The following is a 19,925-nucleotide window of genomic DNA, read 5'->3' as shown; positions in this document are numbered from 1 at the left end:
CCTTCTCTAACTGCATTCTCTGCAAGCTTCCTACCATGGACTGGTCCTCCTGATTTTGATCTCTATTGTCTCTGAATATTATTACTTACTGTCTTTTATTTTTCTTAAATCCCACAATGAGTGAGATTATTTTGTTGATCCCTCTCCCTCTGACTCACTTCACTTGGCATAATAATCTCCATGTCCTTTCATGTAGAAGAAAATTCCATGACTTCATTTTTTTCCCTAATAGCTGCATAATATTTCATTGTGTAAATATACTACAGTTTCTGTAGCCTCTAATCTGCTGTGGGGTACCTGGCTGCTTCCAAATTCTGGCAATTGTAAATAGTGCTGAGATAAACTTAGGAGTACAGAAGAAGTATTCTGTTTTTGTGTTCCTAGGATAAATCCCTAAGATAGTATTGCTGGATCATATGGAAGCTCAATTTCCAGTTTTTTGAAGAATATCCATATTGTTTTCCAGAAAGGCTGGACTAGACGGTATTCCCATTATCAGTGAATGAGTGTCCCTTTCTTCCTGTATGCATTGGTTGTTCTTATTCTTTGTGATATGTGTCAGTCTCTATAGTGTAAAATGAGACCTCTTTGTTGTTTTAACTAGTGATGATTAGTGAGAGCAAGAGCCACCTTACTAACTTACTGGGGGTGTGAAAGAAAAAGAGAGGGGGCAAACAAGAAGGGACCTATGTAGGAGAAGTTGGTAAACATGGTACCCCTAAAGTATCAACGTATATACTATTTAAACTCTGATTACCATGATTAAAAATGGTTTTGAGGGTCTAGAGAGAAAGTACAGTGGGAAGGGCACTTACCTTGTACATAGCTAAGCTCAGTTCAATACCCAGCACCACATATATCTTCCTGAGCACTGCTGAGTCTGACCAAAAATAAATAAATAAAGAGCCACTTTATGACACCTTGTCCATGATCTTAGTCTATGCTGCCAGACTCAGTTCAATAACAACACCCTCCCAGGTTCTAGACTTTTTAGAATTTAGGAATTGCCCCACAGGAAATGCCCTTTTCTGAGCTAACCTGGCAGAGAAATTATCATCAGGATAAAGTCTTTATTGATGATGAAATGTAATCATAAGTGAGAACAGTTTTCTTCCTTAGCTTAACCTAGTCCTAGAAAACAGTTAGTGATTCATTAAGGAGCCTGCAAAGGGTCTGGAGTGGTGGCGCAAGCGGTAGGGTGTTTGACTTGTACGCGCTAACCTAGGACGGGCCACGGTTCAATACCCCAGCATCCCATGTTGTCCTCCAAGCCAGGTGCAATTTCTGAGTGCATAGCCAAGAGAAACTCCTGAGTGTCACCAGGTGTGGACCAAATACCAAAAAAAGAGAAAAAAAAAGAGCCTGCAGAGACAGGTCTGAAATTTTGACCATGGAACTGGCAACCCTTGGGTCTTAGCACAAATAGTTTCCCCATCTATAGACTTAAAATATTGTTGTGAATAATTATATTTATGTTAATATTGATGATAATGCTGTTATTGATGATGATGATGATGATGATGATGATGATGATGATGATGATGATGATTTTAGCCTTTCCCAGATGCTTTGGCCATTGCTTTTTCAAGTTCGTTGTTCATGCAGTTGTTACACTCCACTAGTTCAGGGAACATGATCCATGTGCCATCTCAGGATGAACATGAGAAGCCCCACCTTGTTGATATATTCTAAGGACTCAATGCCCCTAACTTCCATTACACTGCCTCAGGGTCCTTGTCCCCATTGTAGATATATGAGAAACTAACATTCGGGGTTATTCCAGTCCCCAGAAATGAGCACCATCTTTGTTTTGTGTAGAAAGGCTTTGTTTTATGTAATCTACAGACTTTCTCTTGGCACCAAAGGAGCAGGGGTTTCAGGACCTGCCTGAGCTTCTCACATATATCTGTGGCACCTGCGTTCTTCCTAAAACAATCAGCAGCAGGCAGCCTATGAGTCCATCTCCTGGGGAGCGCCCCAGTCAGGAATACCCAGTGGTGTGTGAGCCAGGAATTAGCAACCATCTGTCTCACCTATTTTTACCATCGTGTTTCCCATTGTGGTAACCACCAGAAAAAAGTCACAGAGGACACCCTGCTTTCCTATCAGTGCTGGACAGCCACACTTAGACTGTGTGTTGACCACTCGCCTCCCCAGGAAGAGTGTTGGCAATGGATGAACTCTGATACCCAGGGCCCTGGAACCCACAAAACTTCCTCCCAGGTGCCCAGCTGGCCCGTTTCCTTTTGAGAGGTATTCTGAAGGGCAAGCAAACCAGAGAAACAAAAAGAAGAGGGAATATTTTAAAGAGATGAGAGCAGAGCTAATGGCTCCTCAGAGCCGTTTTTTCAGTCCCTCCTCTTCTTCCTGTGTTCTTTTGCACCCTTCCCCCAGCCCACAGGAAGAGTCACCACCTGCCCCGTTTCTACTTCCCACCACAAGAAATTTAGACAAGAGTTCTGCTTTTCCCATAGTTTTATCCATAGGTTAAAAATGCAGCTTTTTACAAAAACCACTTGTAATGTGCTTCAAGGTCTTTTTAATGTTGCTTGTGAAATGTGGCATTTAATAAACTTAATTGAATCTCCAGGCCCCTTCTTGGAACACTATAAATATCAAAAAAAATGTCAAATAGGGCTTTTTTTCTCCCTATTGTGTAATTTTTATAAATGGATGGATAAACATGAATAAAATAACAGCACAAAGAAAGTGATTTTATGAGGAAGTAAAAAGCTAACACCTTTTAAAAATATCAGAACAGCTAAAAGCTTCACTTTAATGTATCTTGTGCTTATTAAAAATCTAATGTAGATGGTTGGGGAGAGTGCTTAAAGGCTGGAGCACATGCTTTGCATACAGGAAACCACAATTCAATCCCCAGAACCTCCTGGATCTCAGAACTCTCTACTGAGTAGCCCCTGTGCATACCCAGGTATAGCTCAAAAAAATAACAATGAATCAGGGTAGTTTACCTCCGATAGCAACTAATAGTGTGGAATATGTATATGTGCTTGTGTTTGTATCTGATTATATAAAATTTCAGAGACAGTTTCTATTTTAAAAATGCAAGTTTCAACTGAGAACAAAGAAATAAGTGTAGTTCAGAAATTATATAATTTATAGAGTAAATGTATACTAGAGGCAGTGATCTTGAAGCCAAACAGGTCTGTCAGTTGCTTGTAGGAGAATAGAACCAGTAGAGACATTCAGTTCTTAGTTGCTATTGGATCAATAATTGTGTGTATAAATGAAATCTCCCTGCCCTGATTCTCAGGGTTGGCAGATGTCTGTGTGAGTACCACAGTCAGTTTCCAATTCCCATTCTGAACTCACTGACCTTGCAGTTGGGAAGAGATATGGATGGTCAGTTTATCAAAGCCAGCTCAGGCACATTAATGTTCACTCTTAGTCATCTTTATTTTGGTTGGTTGGCTTTGGTTTTGTTTTGTTTTGGGCAACATCAGGCCAGTAAGTCACGAATTACTCCTGACTCAAACTGGGTGGTGCTCAGAGAACCACATGTGGTGCCAGAATTGAACCCAGGTCAACCTCATGATGACACCTTATCACTTGTGAATGACACACATTCATTCCAAACCCCCCCCACCAACCCTCCTAATCAAGAATATGGATTTCTTTTGATGTTTAGCAAGGAAATATAGGTTTTATAAACTACAGGTATATGGTTCCTTTCCAGCTACAAAAAGTGTTTGTAGTTAACTCAAGGAGAGGTGAAGTCATTATTGGCTTGGACTTCCTTGTCAGAACTGGCTCATGAGTACACTTACCCTATTGTAAGAATCACCAGTTTTGAAAAGGGACCAAGAGCCGAATTTGCACATGAGAACTCCTAGTTTGATCCCTGTCACTGCAATACAATGTGTGGGATACATTACAGCATCCCCTCACTCCTCCCCCCAAATAAATCTATGGAAATATAAGAATATACATCTAGAAACAGAAAAACTTGTCCTTCTCTTTAGAAATAATTGGCAACACCCAGAGGTGCTTCAGGGCTTATTTCAGGCTCTTTGTTTAGGAATATTATTCTCCGCAGTGCTTGGGGGACCAGGTAGTGCTGGGGATCCTACAAATAAAGCACATGCTCAGCCCATTGAGCCAATTCTATGGTCCTCAGAGAAACATTTTTAAAGTGACAAAATACTCATGAAATTATGTAATATTATAAATCAGCATTCATAGTAATGTAATTTGGGGTTTTCTTTTATTATTGTTTTGAGTCCTGAGCACCTGGAAGTGCTTAGGAATTACTCCTGACTTTGTGCTAAAGGATCTCTCCTGACTGGGCTCAAGGTAATCATATGAGATGCCAGGGATCAAACTCAGGTTGGCTGCATGCAAGGCAAGTGGCCTGCCCTCTGTACTACTGCTCAAACCCCTATACTTTACATAAAGTATACTTTACATATACTATACATAAAGTCTTAATTTGTGACTATCTATTAATAATTTTAGGACAGTCATTTTGGGGGACTCTATTATGTTGGATGCAGTAAAATCAAGAAGCAGCTTTTCCAGGCTCAGGGGATGAGACTAAGTTCTACAAAGAGAAAACCTTCATAACTCATAGTTACTTATATTTCTGAACCAAAAGTTAGCTCTGTGAGAAATCTAATGCTAAAGGGACATGAATAAAATGAATGAAAAAGATGGACTGATGGAATAATGGGGCCGGAGAGCTACCACAGCAGTAAGGAGTTTTTGCCTTGCATACAGTTGATCCAGGACTGATGGTGGTTCGAATCCTGGCATCCCATATGGGTCCCCCGTGTCTGCCAGGAGTGCTTTCTGAGCACAGGGCCAGGAGTAATCCCTGAGCGCTGCTGGATGTGACAAGAAAGGAAAGAAGGAAGGAAGGAAGGAAGGAAGGAAGGAAGGAAGGAAGGAGGAAGGAAGGAAGGAAGGAAGGAAGGAAGGAAGGAAGGAAGGAAGGAAGGAAGGAAGGAAGGAAGGAAGGAAGGAAGGGAGGGAGGGAGGAAGAGAGGGAGGGAGGGAGGGAGGAAGACAGGGAGGGAGGAAGAGAGGGAGGGAGGAAGACAGGGAGGGAGGAAGAGAGAGTGAGAAAGAAAGAAAGAAAGAAAGAGAAAGAAAGAGAAAAAGAAGAAAGAAAGAAAGAGAGAAAAAGAAAGAAAGAGAAATAGAATGAAAGAATCAAACAAAGAAAGAAAGAAAGAAAGAAAGAAAAAGAAAGAAAGAGGAAAGAAAGAAGAAAGAGAAAGAAAGAAAAAAAGAAAGATAGAAAGAAGAAAGAAAGAAAGAAAGAAAGAAAGAAAGAAAGGAGGGAGGAAGAGAGGGAGGGAGGAAGGGAGGGAGGGAGGAAGAGAGAGCGAGAAAGAAAGAAAGAAAGAAAGAAAGAAAGAAAGAAAGAAAGAAAGAAAGAAAAAGAAAGAAAGAAAGAAAGAAAGAAAAAGAAAGAAAGAAAGAAAGAAAGAAAGAAAGAAAGAAAGAAAGAAAGAAAGAAAGAAAGAAAGAAAGAAAGAAAGAAAGAAAGAAAGAAAGAAAGAAAGAAAGAAAGAAAGAAAGAAAGAAAGAAAGTAAAAGATGAAATGAAAAACTGTTTTAATACTGATCTTTAGAATGTGGACTGCAAATACAGCTCGAGATAAATACTAAGTTGACCAGTATTTTTTTCTAATTATATTTGATTGCTCTATCTGGGATATATGGGAGGTAGAAGGAAAATCTAGTACGTAGAAGAGTTGTTTTGTTTTGTTTTGTTTTGTTTTTGAGAATCCTAAAGAAAAGGGACCAGAGAGATGGCATGGAGGCAGGGTGTTTGCCTTGCATGCAGGACAGTGGTTCGAATCCTGGCTACTCATATGGCCCCCTGAGCCTGCCAGGAGCAATTTCTGAGCATAGAGCCAGGAGGAACCCCTGAGTACTGCCGAGTGTGACCCCCACCCCCAAAAAAGAAAAATACTTGCAGCTTCACTTCCCAGCATTAAATTATTTTCCACAGTACTTAGGTTAACCCGACCACATTCTTTAAGAATCAGGAAACTCAGTCTAAGATAGAATACATTCTTGATTATTCCAGAATCCTCAGCATGACTTATTATTTTCTCTTTACACATATCTTCCAATTTCAAATTCATTTTTAAAAAAATAATAATTCTAAAAGCTTCTTTTTAAAACATGTTCATCTATTCACATCTACACCATTTCAGGTGATCTGGTGTGTAATGCATCATATGAAAGCATGTCACACATGATTTGTTCCACTGTATTTTAACATTATCCTAAAGTCCCTTTTTCCTATGTAACTCAAACAACAACCCCCAAAGGCAATAAAAACAACCTTATCTCCACTGGTGTCTAGCTGGCACCAATCTGCCCTGACCTTTGACACTGACCATTGTTAGGGGTATAACGCATTTACATATTTTGCAATAAAACATCAGTTATTTGCATTACTGTGTCAAGTTTTATTTGATTCTTTCACCTAAAAATGACTCATTTTCCTTTCTTGTATTTTAAAAACCAACTACTCTAAGCTTGTTTGAGAATAATCAAAAATTGCCCATTTAGCTAGAAGTCATTTTCTTTTCAAAAGGCAAATGTTATTTAATCTTTCAGCTGTTCATTGTGCCATCATAAATACTTTCTTTTCAGCACAGTTGTGGGGACTGAAATGAGCCCACTAATTGCCTCCCATTTCGACTGACATGTGGTGGTTTAGTGGAAAGAGAACACAGCGGGGAGAAGGAAATAGGAGGCTGAGAAAATGAGAGCTAATTATTTTCACTGCCTCATGTCAGGCTCTGTGTCAGCCTTGTTTTTACAAACTGGAAGGTTTAGCACTAAATAAAACAAACTGGCGTCATGTTTTTATATACTGGCAGTACCATGGAAGCAGCTGCGCATCTCAAAGACAATATAATGCCTGCGTTCGCATGGACACCATCTGACAGACAGTGTGAGCCGCGGCTAATGAGGACATCACAGTGGTGCCAAGTGAAAGGTGCTGAATTATGTATGATTCTTCATCAGTACAGCAATAGTCCTGTACATCATTATGAGACATTGTTTTGCTGAAGAGATTAAAACATTCTTAGTTCCAGACCCTGCAACCTATACGCACTGAAAGAGGTTATTAATGGAATTTTTAGGGAGAGTTTCTTGTGGATTTCTTTTGGGTTAAAAAACAAATCTCATGGGACAAAGCCGCACTGGGTCATGACATGGTATAGATAAAGAAGAGAAGCAAATTAACCATACTTGCATTATCTTTCCTTTTAAAGGTAGCATAATAAAATAGAGTGGCACAGGGTTATACATAATGATAAATAACCAGGTGCTCTCACGGGATGTTCCTCTCGCCTGCCTTTAAAACAGCAGGTTTCAGCAGCTGAGTTAGATAATAGCAATGCATGGAAAGGAGCCATCGGAGACCTAAATCATCAACATCTTACTACTTTTAATACCAGCATGATCAACATTTCTATCATGTTTCTTTTTCATCTTGAGTTGCTTCTTAACATTTCGCAACAGTCACCTGCTATGAGACTGTTTCTCTTTTCCCCCTCTTGAATCTTTAAAAACTTTATTCCAACCTATGTATTTTATATTTTAAAATATTTCAATGCGGGTCTCTTCGAGGCAGATGGAGCGTCCTGGCTAGAATCCTAAACATTCTCTTCTGTCTTGACTTCTCTGTTCTTGGAAGGAAATGGTGAGGTGCTGGTGAGGATTTAAAACAAAATCGAAGCATTTGTCCTGGGTATGCCCTGGGCTTAAATTCTGACCCCTTTACTGCTAAGTGAGCGTGCTACAAATCTTAGTGGATGCAAGCCTTGGTCTGCTCATCTGTAAAATTAGGACAGTGTCATCATAGGATAAGATGAGAGTGATGGCTAGCTATGTGTATAGTGCACCAGATACAGCTCATTGTCTTGTATGTGTGAAGTTGTATGTTCAGTTCTTGGTTCCAAAAAAAATGTGAAATTTAATACCAGAGAAAAGTCTCAAAAACATTATGCCTAGGAGGTAGGAAAATGGTACAAAGATCTAGAGTACATGTGTTGCCTGCAAGAGCCTCAGATTCAATCCTGGCACTTCATGGTCCCCAAATTCCTTAGAGAATGATTCCTTCCAGACAACCTTGGAGACAGGGATACTGCTGAAAGTCCCCCCCACAAAAAAAAAATCCTATGTCCAGTAAAAGAAAACATGTATTGAGTACTCTAACCTTCCAAATCTGTCACGTTCTAGAGCAGACAATTGATTGATAGAACTAGAAATTAGAACAGTTGACACCTCTAATTGTTGGGTGTAATGAACTGAAAAAGAGTATGAGGAAATTTTCTAGGATAATGGGAATATCTTGCTTATTTGAGTTTCATTGAATAGACATTTTTCAAAGTTCACTGACCCTGACCTGTGCAGTGTTTGCAAATTATTCCACAATTACAAAAGTAATTTTAAAAAAATGTTACTGTTGGTGACCTTCAGGTAAAGTATCTTGTTAAAAGTCTATAAGGCTTGGGGCAGGAGAGATAGCATGGAGGTAGGGCATTTGCCTTACATACAGGATGGCGGTTTGAATCCCAGCATCTCATATGGTCCCCTGAGCCTGCCAGGAGCTATTTCTGAACGAAGAGCCAGGAATAACTCCTGAGCACTGCCGAGTATGGCCCAAAAACCAAAAAAAAAAAAAAAAAAAGTCTATAAGCTTAATTTGGAGAACTGTTTTCCTATGATTGTCCTGAACAATATGGCCCTTGATTTTTAAAGATCTAGCTATAATATTCATAATGGCAATGAAATTTGGAAAAAATTGAAAGAGATTATTGCTTTGAATTGCCCAAAATTTAAAACGATATTTTAAGTTGAAGATGTATACCTCCTTTAATCCTTTTTTCTACTTGGAAATGTAACAATATTCTGATTCTTTCTGTTTATTTCCTCCTTCTTTGTCTTCTTTTCCTTCTTCTTCTTCTTCTTCTTCTTCTTCTTCTTCTTCTTCTTCTTCTTCTTCTTCTTCTTCTTCTTCTTCTTCTTCATTAAAGGAAGAAGGAATGTCTATGTTTGGCATCTCTTGTACTAACTTGGAATTCCAAAGAATTTTAAACAGTTTCAAATAATGTAATAGTTATTTCTCACAAAGAGATACTTAATTTAGCATTAACTGAGTGTTGTTAGGGATTTTTATCTTCACATATGAGTTTCTGTTTTACTTGGCAAGTAATCTTAATTCAGAAAAATATTTCACATAGGCGAAAGTAGTTCAAATAGACTGCTTCCTCATCCCCTTTCACCACACACTTGCTCCTAAAATTATCCAGGTATCTTATCAACCATCCAGACAAATGGCACATATCCTGAGCACCCAACAGAACTGCATTTTTCTCATCACTTTCAAAAATGCAAAAATTCTCCTCTCTCCGACAAATTCCACATGTAGCTTGTCGATCTGCATTGAAAGACAAATAGATAATCCAGCTAGTAGAAAGATTTAAATGATTATTTCGCTACTCAGATCCCTAACAAAGAACTTCTCAGCATCCAGCTCTGCTCCTAAGCCAGCGCCTTTTCTCTGTTAATTGGTAACTGGTACTCCCTAGAAACATGCATCAAGACACAAATTTGAACAGTAGAAATGCAAACAAGGTATAAGGGAAAGATCCGTGGAATGCAGGACCTGTACCCATGATTTGCAGCTAGATCAAAGCTGGTCGTTTGGGTTAAAGGTACAGGATCTGCCTAACTATGGAGCATAAACCAGAACTGAAAGAAAGTGAATATCATACTCTAACCAGATCAGTCAATAAAAAGTATCATACACAATGAAATAGTTCAGATGCACTTTTTTGTTGTTGGTTTTGTTTTGGGCCATACCCGGTAGTGCTCAGGGGACTATATGGGCTGTTGGGGATCAAATTCATGTCAGCAACATGCAAGGCAAGCATCCTAGTCACTGTACTATCCCTCTGACCCTCAGATGCACTTTTACCAAATATCTTAAATATTTGTTAATAGTATCAACAGTAGAGGGCAGTGAACCAGAGAGTGAGCTTAATGGGCTGGAGCATATGTTTTGCATGAAGGAGGCCTAAGTTTGATCTCAAGCACTGCATATTCTTTTAAGAACCTCTGAGAATAACTCCCAAGTAGGCCCTGAGCATTGTTGGATATGGCCCCAAACAATACAAAACAAAACAGACACCAAAAAAAATCAACAACAGAAGGGAATTTGGCTATGTGGGACTGGATATTCAGTATCTAATTCTTTGCCACAGAATCCTATCTGAAAGAATTAAATAAGATAATATAGATTGTTGACTTTAGAAAATGGATCTGCTCAGAACAGTATTTCTTACCTTGTTTAATCCATAAGGAGAAGGAAAGTCCAGGATTCAGAAGACAGAGGGCTAGTGGCAGTGAACACCTGAGTTTCAGTCAGAGCTCTCTCTCCTGCTATCAGCACCTCTGCCACTACCCCCTTCCTCTATGCTTGTTGCTTGTGTTCTCAGACAGGATAAGGCTGGGGGTAGGGAGTAAATGATAGGGGGTATGCAGGCAGCAGATGGAATAGCAGTGGACTCCATCACATTTCACAGTCATTGTATCTCTAGTGACCTCTAATATCTGGAGCTGAATTCTATAGACATTCTACCCTGTGCAAGTGGAATCACTAGAAGGGCCATTGCAGCAGGATAGGGAAGAATAGCTGTTGCATAATCTACCCAACATAAAAGATACAGCTTATTCCTCTGGTATTTATTTCATAAAACCAACCATCGTGTTGTTGAAGCTTAACTTCAACATTTAACTTCTTCCATTTTTGATGAGTGAGATAGTAATATTTATTGATTTATGCATTTATTCTGGTTTTAGGGATCACACTTGACTGGGGGCTTACCTCTGGCTCTGCACTCAAGGATCACTCCTGGCAGGCATTAAAGGACCATATATGGTGGTGATCAGACCCAGGTTGACTGCATGTAAGGCTAGGGCATTACCTACTATGCTGTCTCTCTGTCCCACACTTTCTATTTTCCACACTGATTATTTTCCCAGTATTAGTGTTACCTGGTGCTATCCAGTTATCCCCACAGATGCCACCAAGGAGAATGGCCTGATACAGCTTCTGGCTCTATCAGACAATATACTGGCTAAACTCCAAGAACCTACTTGGAGCTGTGTTGGTGATCAAAATGGATGACGATTATAACTACCCTCACACAATACCAATGTGTAGATAAAGAACACTTGTCAGGGTCAGAAAGATAGTACAGGGATTTTAAGCAAGTACTTGCCCTGTAAGCACTTGCCTAGTACTACCTATGGTTCCCCAAATTCTGCCAGGATTGATTCCTGAGCACTGAGCCAGCTGTAAACCCTGAGCACAACCAGTGTGGCCCGACCCCCCTCCACACACACACACACACACACACACACATATCCACAAAGAACATTGTCATCAAAAGATTATATAATTAGAGATGACTAAAGCCTGAGAAGCCTTTAAACATAAGTCGGAACTTGAAGTCTATTGCCTCGAGCTACTGATTCTCCAGTAAAATGTTTAAAGTGCCATTCAAACATTTTCTATATTGTTTCCATTTTAACAGGACTTTACCACCTTAATCCAAATGAGTGACTAACAGGGTCATCCTGCTGTGCCAGGGGTGAAATGGTTTTGGAAAAAGAAATCTTTTGAAGCTGCCTCAGGGGCTCTATGTCTCCAGTGTTTGTCTGCTTTTGATTTGTGCCTGTCGAGATAGAAAGTTATTCCCTGACACCCAAAGGGACTCTTGTATGTTTCCGATTCATAAATCAATAACTGCATTTCTGTCACATCAAGACAAAAATCAATGGCTCGCTTTGGTAAAAAGTTAATGGCTTTTACATCTGAGCCCACATTTTCACCACCTGGTGCCCCTCTCTACCAAGAAACGGAAAAGATGACAATTGTATACCGCAAATTCCCCTTGGGGCTCATATGTATGTAGGAAAGTCTCTTATGATGATATTGGTGATTTCATTTGTCTCATTTGCTGTGAAACTTTCCCAGTGACCAATTGATTAGGAGCAATGACTTGCCCCCCCCCCCCCAGCATCAACAAGGTGGGTTCCCGGGGAATCAAGCATATATCTCTCTTGTTATGACAAATGTACATTGACAACTCATGATCTACTGAGGGCGACAATGCCATAATTTGTCTGGTACTTTAAAATTGAGCAGTTCTGAAAGCATGTCTTTTCTTTATTGAAATTACTATTTTATTCTTTTGCTTTTTATTCCTTTCCCTTTTAGTGGTAGTGATAACCAATGACCACATGCTTGGTTGCATGCTCACTGGATGTCGCCACATCATTCTTAGTGTCCTCACACACCAGGTTGTCCTCATTGAAGAATGCATATTGTACTTTGCACCCAAGAGTTCCAAATGGCAGTGTGCACAGGGTGCAAGTCACAGCCTCTTACAATGCAGGTGCTGCTGAATTAGACCCAGCCCCAGGGATTATGATATTTCTATAGCTGCATTCAATGGTTCTGGGATCAGGAGTGCTGTGCTGGCTCAGGGTACAGTGTGATATCAACTGAATGTTGCTCAGGGGCCACCTCCCCTGCTCAGTGTTCAGGTTTCATGCAGTACCAAGGATCAGACTCAGGGTTCCCCACATGCTAAGCCTAACTTCTACTATTTGAGTCACATTCAAGGTTCTATAAATTATTTTGTTGTTGTTGCTGTTGTTTTTTAGGGGGAGCCACACCAGGTGTGCTCAGGGCTTACGCCTCATCGCATTCAAAGATCATTTTTGGCAGAATTTTAGGGACCATCTGGGGTGCTATTGTTGTGGGGGATTGAATCAAGGGTAGCCACGTGCAAGGCAAATGTCCTTAATGCTGAACTATTACTCTGGCCCTGAATTGCTTTAACTGTACAATGAAGGCATTGTGAATGACCTAATAATACACCTAGAAGTTAACAATAGGGCACTGGCAAAACTGAGTTAATAATTTAGGTGAACACTGCCCATTCTTTTCGTCACCCAACTTTATGACAAGCAGTACCCACTTTTTAGTGAAATGGATAATGACCCCCTTGTCCTATGATTTCTTTCATTATACCTTAATTGGTGCTAAGGCTATCTTCTTTTATGGTTCAGGTAAAAGGCTTTCTAGCAGATAAGAGGGAAGAAGATCATTTAAGGGCCTGGGAAATAGCTCAAAGGGATATAGCACATGCTTTGCATGCAGAAAAACTGGCTTCAGTTCCTGAATATCATTAGAAGTAGCCCCCAATATTACCGGTGTGACCACCCCCTTCAAAAAAATTTTTTAAACTTAGAAACAAAAGGATTTTTGGCCAAAGGGATTTGCACATATTTTGTATGTATCTAGCCCTGATTTGGTCCCTGGCACTTTATGGCCTCCCATCACTTTTCCAGCATTGATGGGTGTAGCTCTGAAGATCCCTTAATTCTGTTGTCACGGTCCTGATGGCCCCCAAAACCTCAGGTTACAGCAGCCTCAGTGCTGAAATACTATCCCAGCTGACCAAATATGTCTGGGGGTGGATCCTGAAACCTGTGAGCATTGCTTCAGGGTCTCAAAAATCATTGAAAACATAAAGAATCTATAATCCTATCCTAGGCAAGCCCTATTTTTCTCTGAGTTGCGATCTGGGAGCAGTGAAGCAGTGTGGCAGACATGGACCCACCTTGTTCTCATCCTTGTTTCACTCAAACATCCTGCCAGCCACAATGCTTTTCCAGTTAGGAGTCTTTAAAGCCATCCCGAGGGTTCATGCTGCACTCTACCCCCTTGCCCTTCCTGTAGGGCACCTCCAACTCTGGAACCAAATCCCACTTCCACCACTTACTGGCCAGGAAATTCTAGAAAAATTGCAAAATCAGCCCCAGACCTCACTTTGCCCACTCACCTCACTTTGCTCACTCGCCTATAGGAAAAACAACTTTCTTGGCAGTGGTAAGGTTTTAGCACACTATCAGGACCAGCAACAAAGCTAGAGTTCAGCAAGGGTGGGCCCTCCTGCCAGCACCTTTCCATGTAGCAGTGCTGCCCTGAGCATGGCACAGGAAGGCCAATGTAGTGCATGAAGGACTGGAGCAGCCTGAGGAGACAAGAGGGTTAAAAGGAAATCTAGCATTTATGTGCTATTCCAGGCCTTTCTACCTGACTACCTTAATTCTAAATCTTGACAGATGAAGGAAACAAGACTATGTAAATTTATCCTTTCTAAGGCTTTTGATTCCAGCCACTGGCTTGAGAAGTCTCTCTAGAGAAGAGCAATCAAGACTCCAAAAGTCATTACCTGCCAGAGAGCTTGCAGGGAACTCAGGTTGCCACGGTGGCATTAACTCCAAAACAAAGAAATAGGAAGAGATCAGTCAGTCACGAAAGACTCATTTGACTTGTGTTAACCAAGAACTAGGTTTTCATGTTATTGAATAAACCTTTCCCTTCACTAATTGGCTTTCCTTCTTGTGAGTGTAGCTGGGCACATTCTCTGGTCTCTACCCTCAGGCAGGGGCCCTGTTTGGTTCTATAAATTATCTAGAAGCTTTCCTGAAACATCAGAATCCTCCAGCTTCCTGTTGAAGCCAACAAGTTTTCAACAGCCTTTTTGTTCCTACTTTTTCATAGTGATTTTGTCTGAGCTTGTTCAGGAAACATTCCAGGGCCCTATGGATGAGAGCATTTTCTAGTTTCAGCATGTAAGGAGCTCAACACATTTTCCTTAATCTCTCAACAGCCTTTTTTCTTTAATAATAGGAAAGAAAGGATGGACAAATATTCGAGGGGTCAAATTTGGTATAAAGACAAAGACTTTATTTTTTTATTGCATTTATCTCTCCAAATTTTTTATTCTAAAACTTTTATACAGCAAAACCAAAAAAAAAAATCACAAATTAAACTTTGCATAGCCATATATTTTTTTTTTAAATATGGAACGCTTCACGAATTTGCGTGTCATCCTTGCGCAGGGGCCATGCTAATCTTCTCTGTATCGTTCCAATTTTAGTATATGTGCTGCCGAAGCGAGCACGCATAGCCATATCTTTGGATCAGCCATTAACATTTTACTCTACTGGCATTATAGAACTTATCTGTTATCATACCTATCTATCCCTTTCACTGTCTACAAATGTTACTTTTATGCATTTCAGAGTCATTTTCAGAAAATACTACACATCTTCTTAATTACTTCCTTAAGCTAAAATTCAATAATGAAATGCATATTTTACATATATATTTGCTGATTTTTGACAAATGCATGCACCTGAGTAACCCAAATCTCTATCAATGTGTATTAGTATCCTGAGAAATTTCCTTCTTGGTCCTTCCTAGCCAAACCTTATCTTCAGGAGAAATCACTCTTCAAAATATTTTGTCCATTCTAGAATATTCTATATGAAATCTTTAGTGTGTTCTTTCTGTGTCAAACCTTTCAACACTATAATGACTGTGAAACCGATCCATATTCCATACATAGGGGATTTGTATTAGTGAATAATAGTCTACTCTACAAACATATCACATATGCACCTCTTCCCTTAATAATGAACATAGCCTGTTTCAACTCATTTTGATTATTATAAAAAAAAAAAAAAAAAAACTTCTGAGACTGGAGCAATAGAACAGTAAGTAAGGCATTTATCTTGCCCCTGGCCAACCTAGGTTCAATCCCTTATGGTCCCTGGAGCCTGCCAGAAGTAATTTCTGAGCACAAAGCCAGGAATAACTTCTGAGTGCTGCTAGGGATGACCCCCACAAAACAAAACAAACCCAATAAAAAACATCATGAACAAGCTAAAAGAACATTTCTGACTTCATTTCTTTTTTTTTTTTCTTTTTCTTTTTTTTTTGGTCTTTGGGCCACACGGTGACGCTCAGGGGTTACTCCTGGCTATGCATTCAGAAATTGCTACTGGCTTGGAGGACCAAGATTAAACCAAGGTCTGTCCTGGATCCACCCCGTAAAAGCAGCCCTAATGCTGTGCTATTTCTTTTAAGTCTGTCCAGGGGTAGAATTTGGGATTCATAGTTTATAATAAAGTTTTATAATAAATCACCAAAACTTTTCTCAAACAGAGTATACCATTTGTATTTTTGCTAGCAATGCAGTAGCTCCAAACAAACCCTGATGTTACCAGTGTATCTATCTAGTGGGTGATGTCCCAGAATGATGTTAATTAGTGGTGACTATTCAGATGGAGCACTTTTTCATGACATAGTAGCTTTACTGTAAAATTTTACATTACTATCCCAGAGAGATAGTACAAGAGTTAAGGCACTTTCCAACCCCAATTCATTTCCCAATTATTACATATGGCCCCCCAGCACTGCTGGGGTCACTCCTGAGAACAGAGCAAGGAATAGCTTCTGAGCATACAACCCCAGTAAACAGATAAATGTCTACTATTATAAATTTAAAAAAAATTTGGAGATGTTTCACACCAGATACTCAGATTTTCATGATACTTTCAAAAAACATTTTGGTAGAACAATCTACAGAAGTGGAGTAGTTACTGTTTCTTTGAAGCAATTGCTCTTTTTTCCAAAGCTCTACCCTTCCCTCCACTAAATTCCCCCAAACTTACAAGTGATCAGTCGCCACACATACTCACAATTACAGTGTTGTTTTTCTTCCTAAAGGAGCAAAGTGAGCTATTTCTGTAATCCACTTCATTATCAATACTGGAAAAGTGAAATATTAAGAAGAGGAGAGCTTTTTTGTTTTGTTTTGTTTTTTGTTTTTGTTTTTTGTTTTTTTTGGGGGGCCACACCCGGCGGTGCTCAGGGGTTACTCCTGGCTGTCTGCTCAGAAATAGCTCCTGGCAGGCACGGGGGACCATATGGGACACCGGGATTCGAACCAACCACCTTTGGTCCTGGATCGGCTGCTTGCAAGGGCAAACGCCGCTGTGCTATCTCTCCAGGCCCAAGAGGAGAGCTTTATGATTCAATTTTTTCTTTGAGTCAGTGAAGAAAATGTCCTACAATATTTAATTTGTTTATAAGATGGGTTTGTTTGAAAGATGGTAATTTAATACTCTATAATAGTGAAGCTGCTTTACTTTGTTTTGTCATCTGCCTGGCCCCTTTAATAGTTTGAGTTTGCAACTCCTCTAATAGAACACTTAAACTGATAAATTATGTCTAAAGACTATACAAAGTGGGAAATATTTGTTGGTCTATGAAGAGAGCTAATTTCATGTCCTTGTGAAAAAGGGAGGAAAAAACGTTCTCTACTACTTCACAGAGATTGCTTCATGAGTTACAAGACATTGAGAATTTTAAAAAAAGAATGTTTGCTTCTCTCAAATTCTTTAATTTTGCCTTTAATTTTAGGATTGCAAATGGAAAATGTATATGGAGATGGATGGGGATGAAATTGCGATAACCTACATCAAAGATGTAACTTTCAACACTAACCTACCCAACATGGAGATTTTAAAGATGACAAAGGTAGGGTTCTATTTACAGCTTTAAAAGCTTTTTTGAATTCGCAGATATCAAACAAATACATTAAAATACCCCAGCAGTGTGCTTTTGTGCTTATCCATGTTCATATCAGCTCAGTCTCAAGCTGGTTGTTAAAAGGCACATTTTATTTAGCAGATTGAGATCATAATAGTTTTTTGTTAAAATTCCACTTATGCTGTTGTGAGCTAAAAAGTACAACAATAAAGTGTGGTTTACTTTTTAAGTTTTTCTCAGACGTCTCTTTATGCTTCTTCTGTCTTTTATTAAAAGGAAAGATAATGCTAATGAAAATATTTACTTTGAACTTTGGGTTATTTTGAACTATGAAAAACACATAAGGAGGAACAATTTCTGAGTTGTGTTCAGTTTCCCGAGACATTGAGGGATGTTTATTCCTTGAGGCCCATATTGTCATCTTAATGGTTTCCTTGCATTCACACCAAAGAATTCCTGTAGTGGCTGGATACATGATGCTACTGCATTTAGGGTCAGTGATCAAAGCAAGCCCATTTCAACACTAAAGAAGATTGAGAGAAATATTTTGCTTGGCTCAAAATAAAAACAAAAATTCAATTCAGTCTGAAAGTACATATCAGAAATACATGTACCAAAAATACAAAAATACCTATCTGAAAATACATATCATACCCCCCCAATGTAATATGGTCAACATTAAGTAAATAACCATAATGTTAGGGTTAGGAAAAAGTAGCTCAAAGAACTGGAGAACATGCTTTGCATGTGGGAGCCCCAAGTTAAATGCCTGACATTGCATGGTTCCCTGAGAGCTTCTCAGTGTAATAGCCCGAGTGGCTCCCAAGGACTACCAAGGTGGTTGCCAAGACAGACCATTGACCCTGCAAGAAGTCTAGGATCCCAGATCACTGCTCAGAAGGCCTCCCCAACAACTACAAAAATACCATAATATCAACAAGGTCAGGAATCTTGACATTCACCTAAAGCACTAAATTAAAGTCTAGATATCCTAAAATATACAGAAATAGTATTCTCAATATTTGTCAATTAGGAAAGAGTATATTTTAAACTTTAATAGATACCCTTTACTCTTGTTGAAAACTCAGTCCATTCTCAGAGAATGCCAAAGAGGAATAATCCAGAATTAAGATTTTTGCCATAAATAAGCTTTCTCTCAGAGAAACCTAGCTACATGTCAGAACAGACATTAAATGAAGAGTCTCGGGTCTAATCCTCCAGTGAGGCCCCTTCCTCTCTCCTTGCACCTCTAAACCTTAGACCACTTTTAATTTTTTTTTTTTTGGACACATTCAGTGGTACTCAGGACTTACCCCTGGCTTTGTGCTCAGGAAGCACTCCTAGTGGGATTCGGGTGTTAGAAGGGAATGCAAGTTTGGAATTAACTACTGGTATTTTAGACAGACATGCTTAAGTTGCAGAGAACAGTTGACTAAACACAGAAAGACAGCAAGTTCCAGGAACTTCAAGGGCACATACCAGGACAATTAGATACTAAGGAATCTAATCCCACCCAGGGACCTGTGCATACCCAAATGGAATGCAATAAATCTTATCCAACTGTACCTGAAGATACCTGAGTTCTACCTTCACTACTCTAGCCAACCAGTTTAAACCTGGCTGATGCAACATATACTAAGAACATATAATTTTATCCCTAGCTTGAAGCCCCAGTTATACTATAAAAGGGCTTACAAGTCCTTTTACTGTGGCCACCTGCGAGAGGTATGATCCCAGCATGCTGGTAACTAAACAAATTTTCTTGCTTTTGCATTATTGTCTGTCTTTTCAGGGTCTTTGTGGGTCAGATCTTGAGTCCAGAGCTAATAAGGGGACCATATGGAAAGACAAATGTCCTACCCACTATACCATCTTTCTGGTTCTAGCCCAGACCACTTTTAGCTTATGGTATCCACCCTCATTTTCCACATTGGAATCAAAATCCACATCCACATCAAGTATCTATGTACCCATTATTCTCAACTGAATCTCTCTGGAGTTGATTGGGCTGCTCAACCAGCCCAATCTGGTTGGAGGAGGGAAAGCCTCCCTATACTATCACTTTTGTATTTTGTCTCCATGAAGAAAACAGATTGATTGCAAAGAACCAAGGAACAAACACAAGTAGAAAATCCAAGAAGACTCTTCTTAAATTTATGTTTTCTTAGACTTCCTATACAAAAAAGTGCCTCACCCAAGTCCATTTTGTAGACAAGTATATTTATTATTGGAGTCCCCAGAGTAACTGGAAGTCATATCAATGGTATTCTTGAGGTGTAAACATTATGGTTCAGTTTTAACTTCCCCTTATTTTTCTGGGACAGATTATGTTTTGGATCTGAAAGAAAAGTTAGGTACTTTCTCTTTCCTCCCTACCTGGGCTGCCACTGGTTGCAACAGTCACTTTTTGTATTAGTGTCATTTAGAAGCCAGATACAAGCCATTTAGA

General features: G+C 39.5%; 1 protein-coding gene and 1 non-coding gene across 2 annotated transcripts in view; one reads left to right on the top strand and one right to left on the bottom strand.

Annotated features, from left to right (window-relative positions):
• Positions 1-19,925, top strand: part of MAP3K20 (mitogen-activated protein kinase kinase kinase 20) — a 199,224-nt gene that overhangs the window by 165,390 nt on the left and 13,909 nt on the right. Inside the window, exon 17 of the mRNA XM_049773534.1 lies at positions 17,348-17,464. Within this exon, the coding sequence (XP_049629491.1) occupies positions 17,348-17,464 (117 nt within the window). The remainder of the gene's footprint in view (positions 1-17,347; positions 17,465-19,925) is intronic.
• LOC126010449 (U6 spliceosomal RNA) lies at positions 14,935-15,041 on the bottom strand. Its single transcript, XR_007496479.1, has one exon. It is a non-coding gene; the product is annotated as a U6 spliceosomal RNA (small nuclear RNA).

This window comes from Suncus etruscus, chromosome 5, assembly GCF_024139225.1.
Source record: "Suncus etruscus isolate mSunEtr1 chromosome 5, mSunEtr1.pri.cur, whole genome shotgun sequence".
In the NCBI taxonomy this organism is placed as follows: Eukaryota; Metazoa; Chordata; class Mammalia; order Eulipotyphla; family Soricidae; genus Suncus; species Suncus etruscus.
The sequence above is the reverse complement of the archived record's forward strand: the minus strand, read 5'-3'. Positions and strand labels throughout refer to the sequence as shown.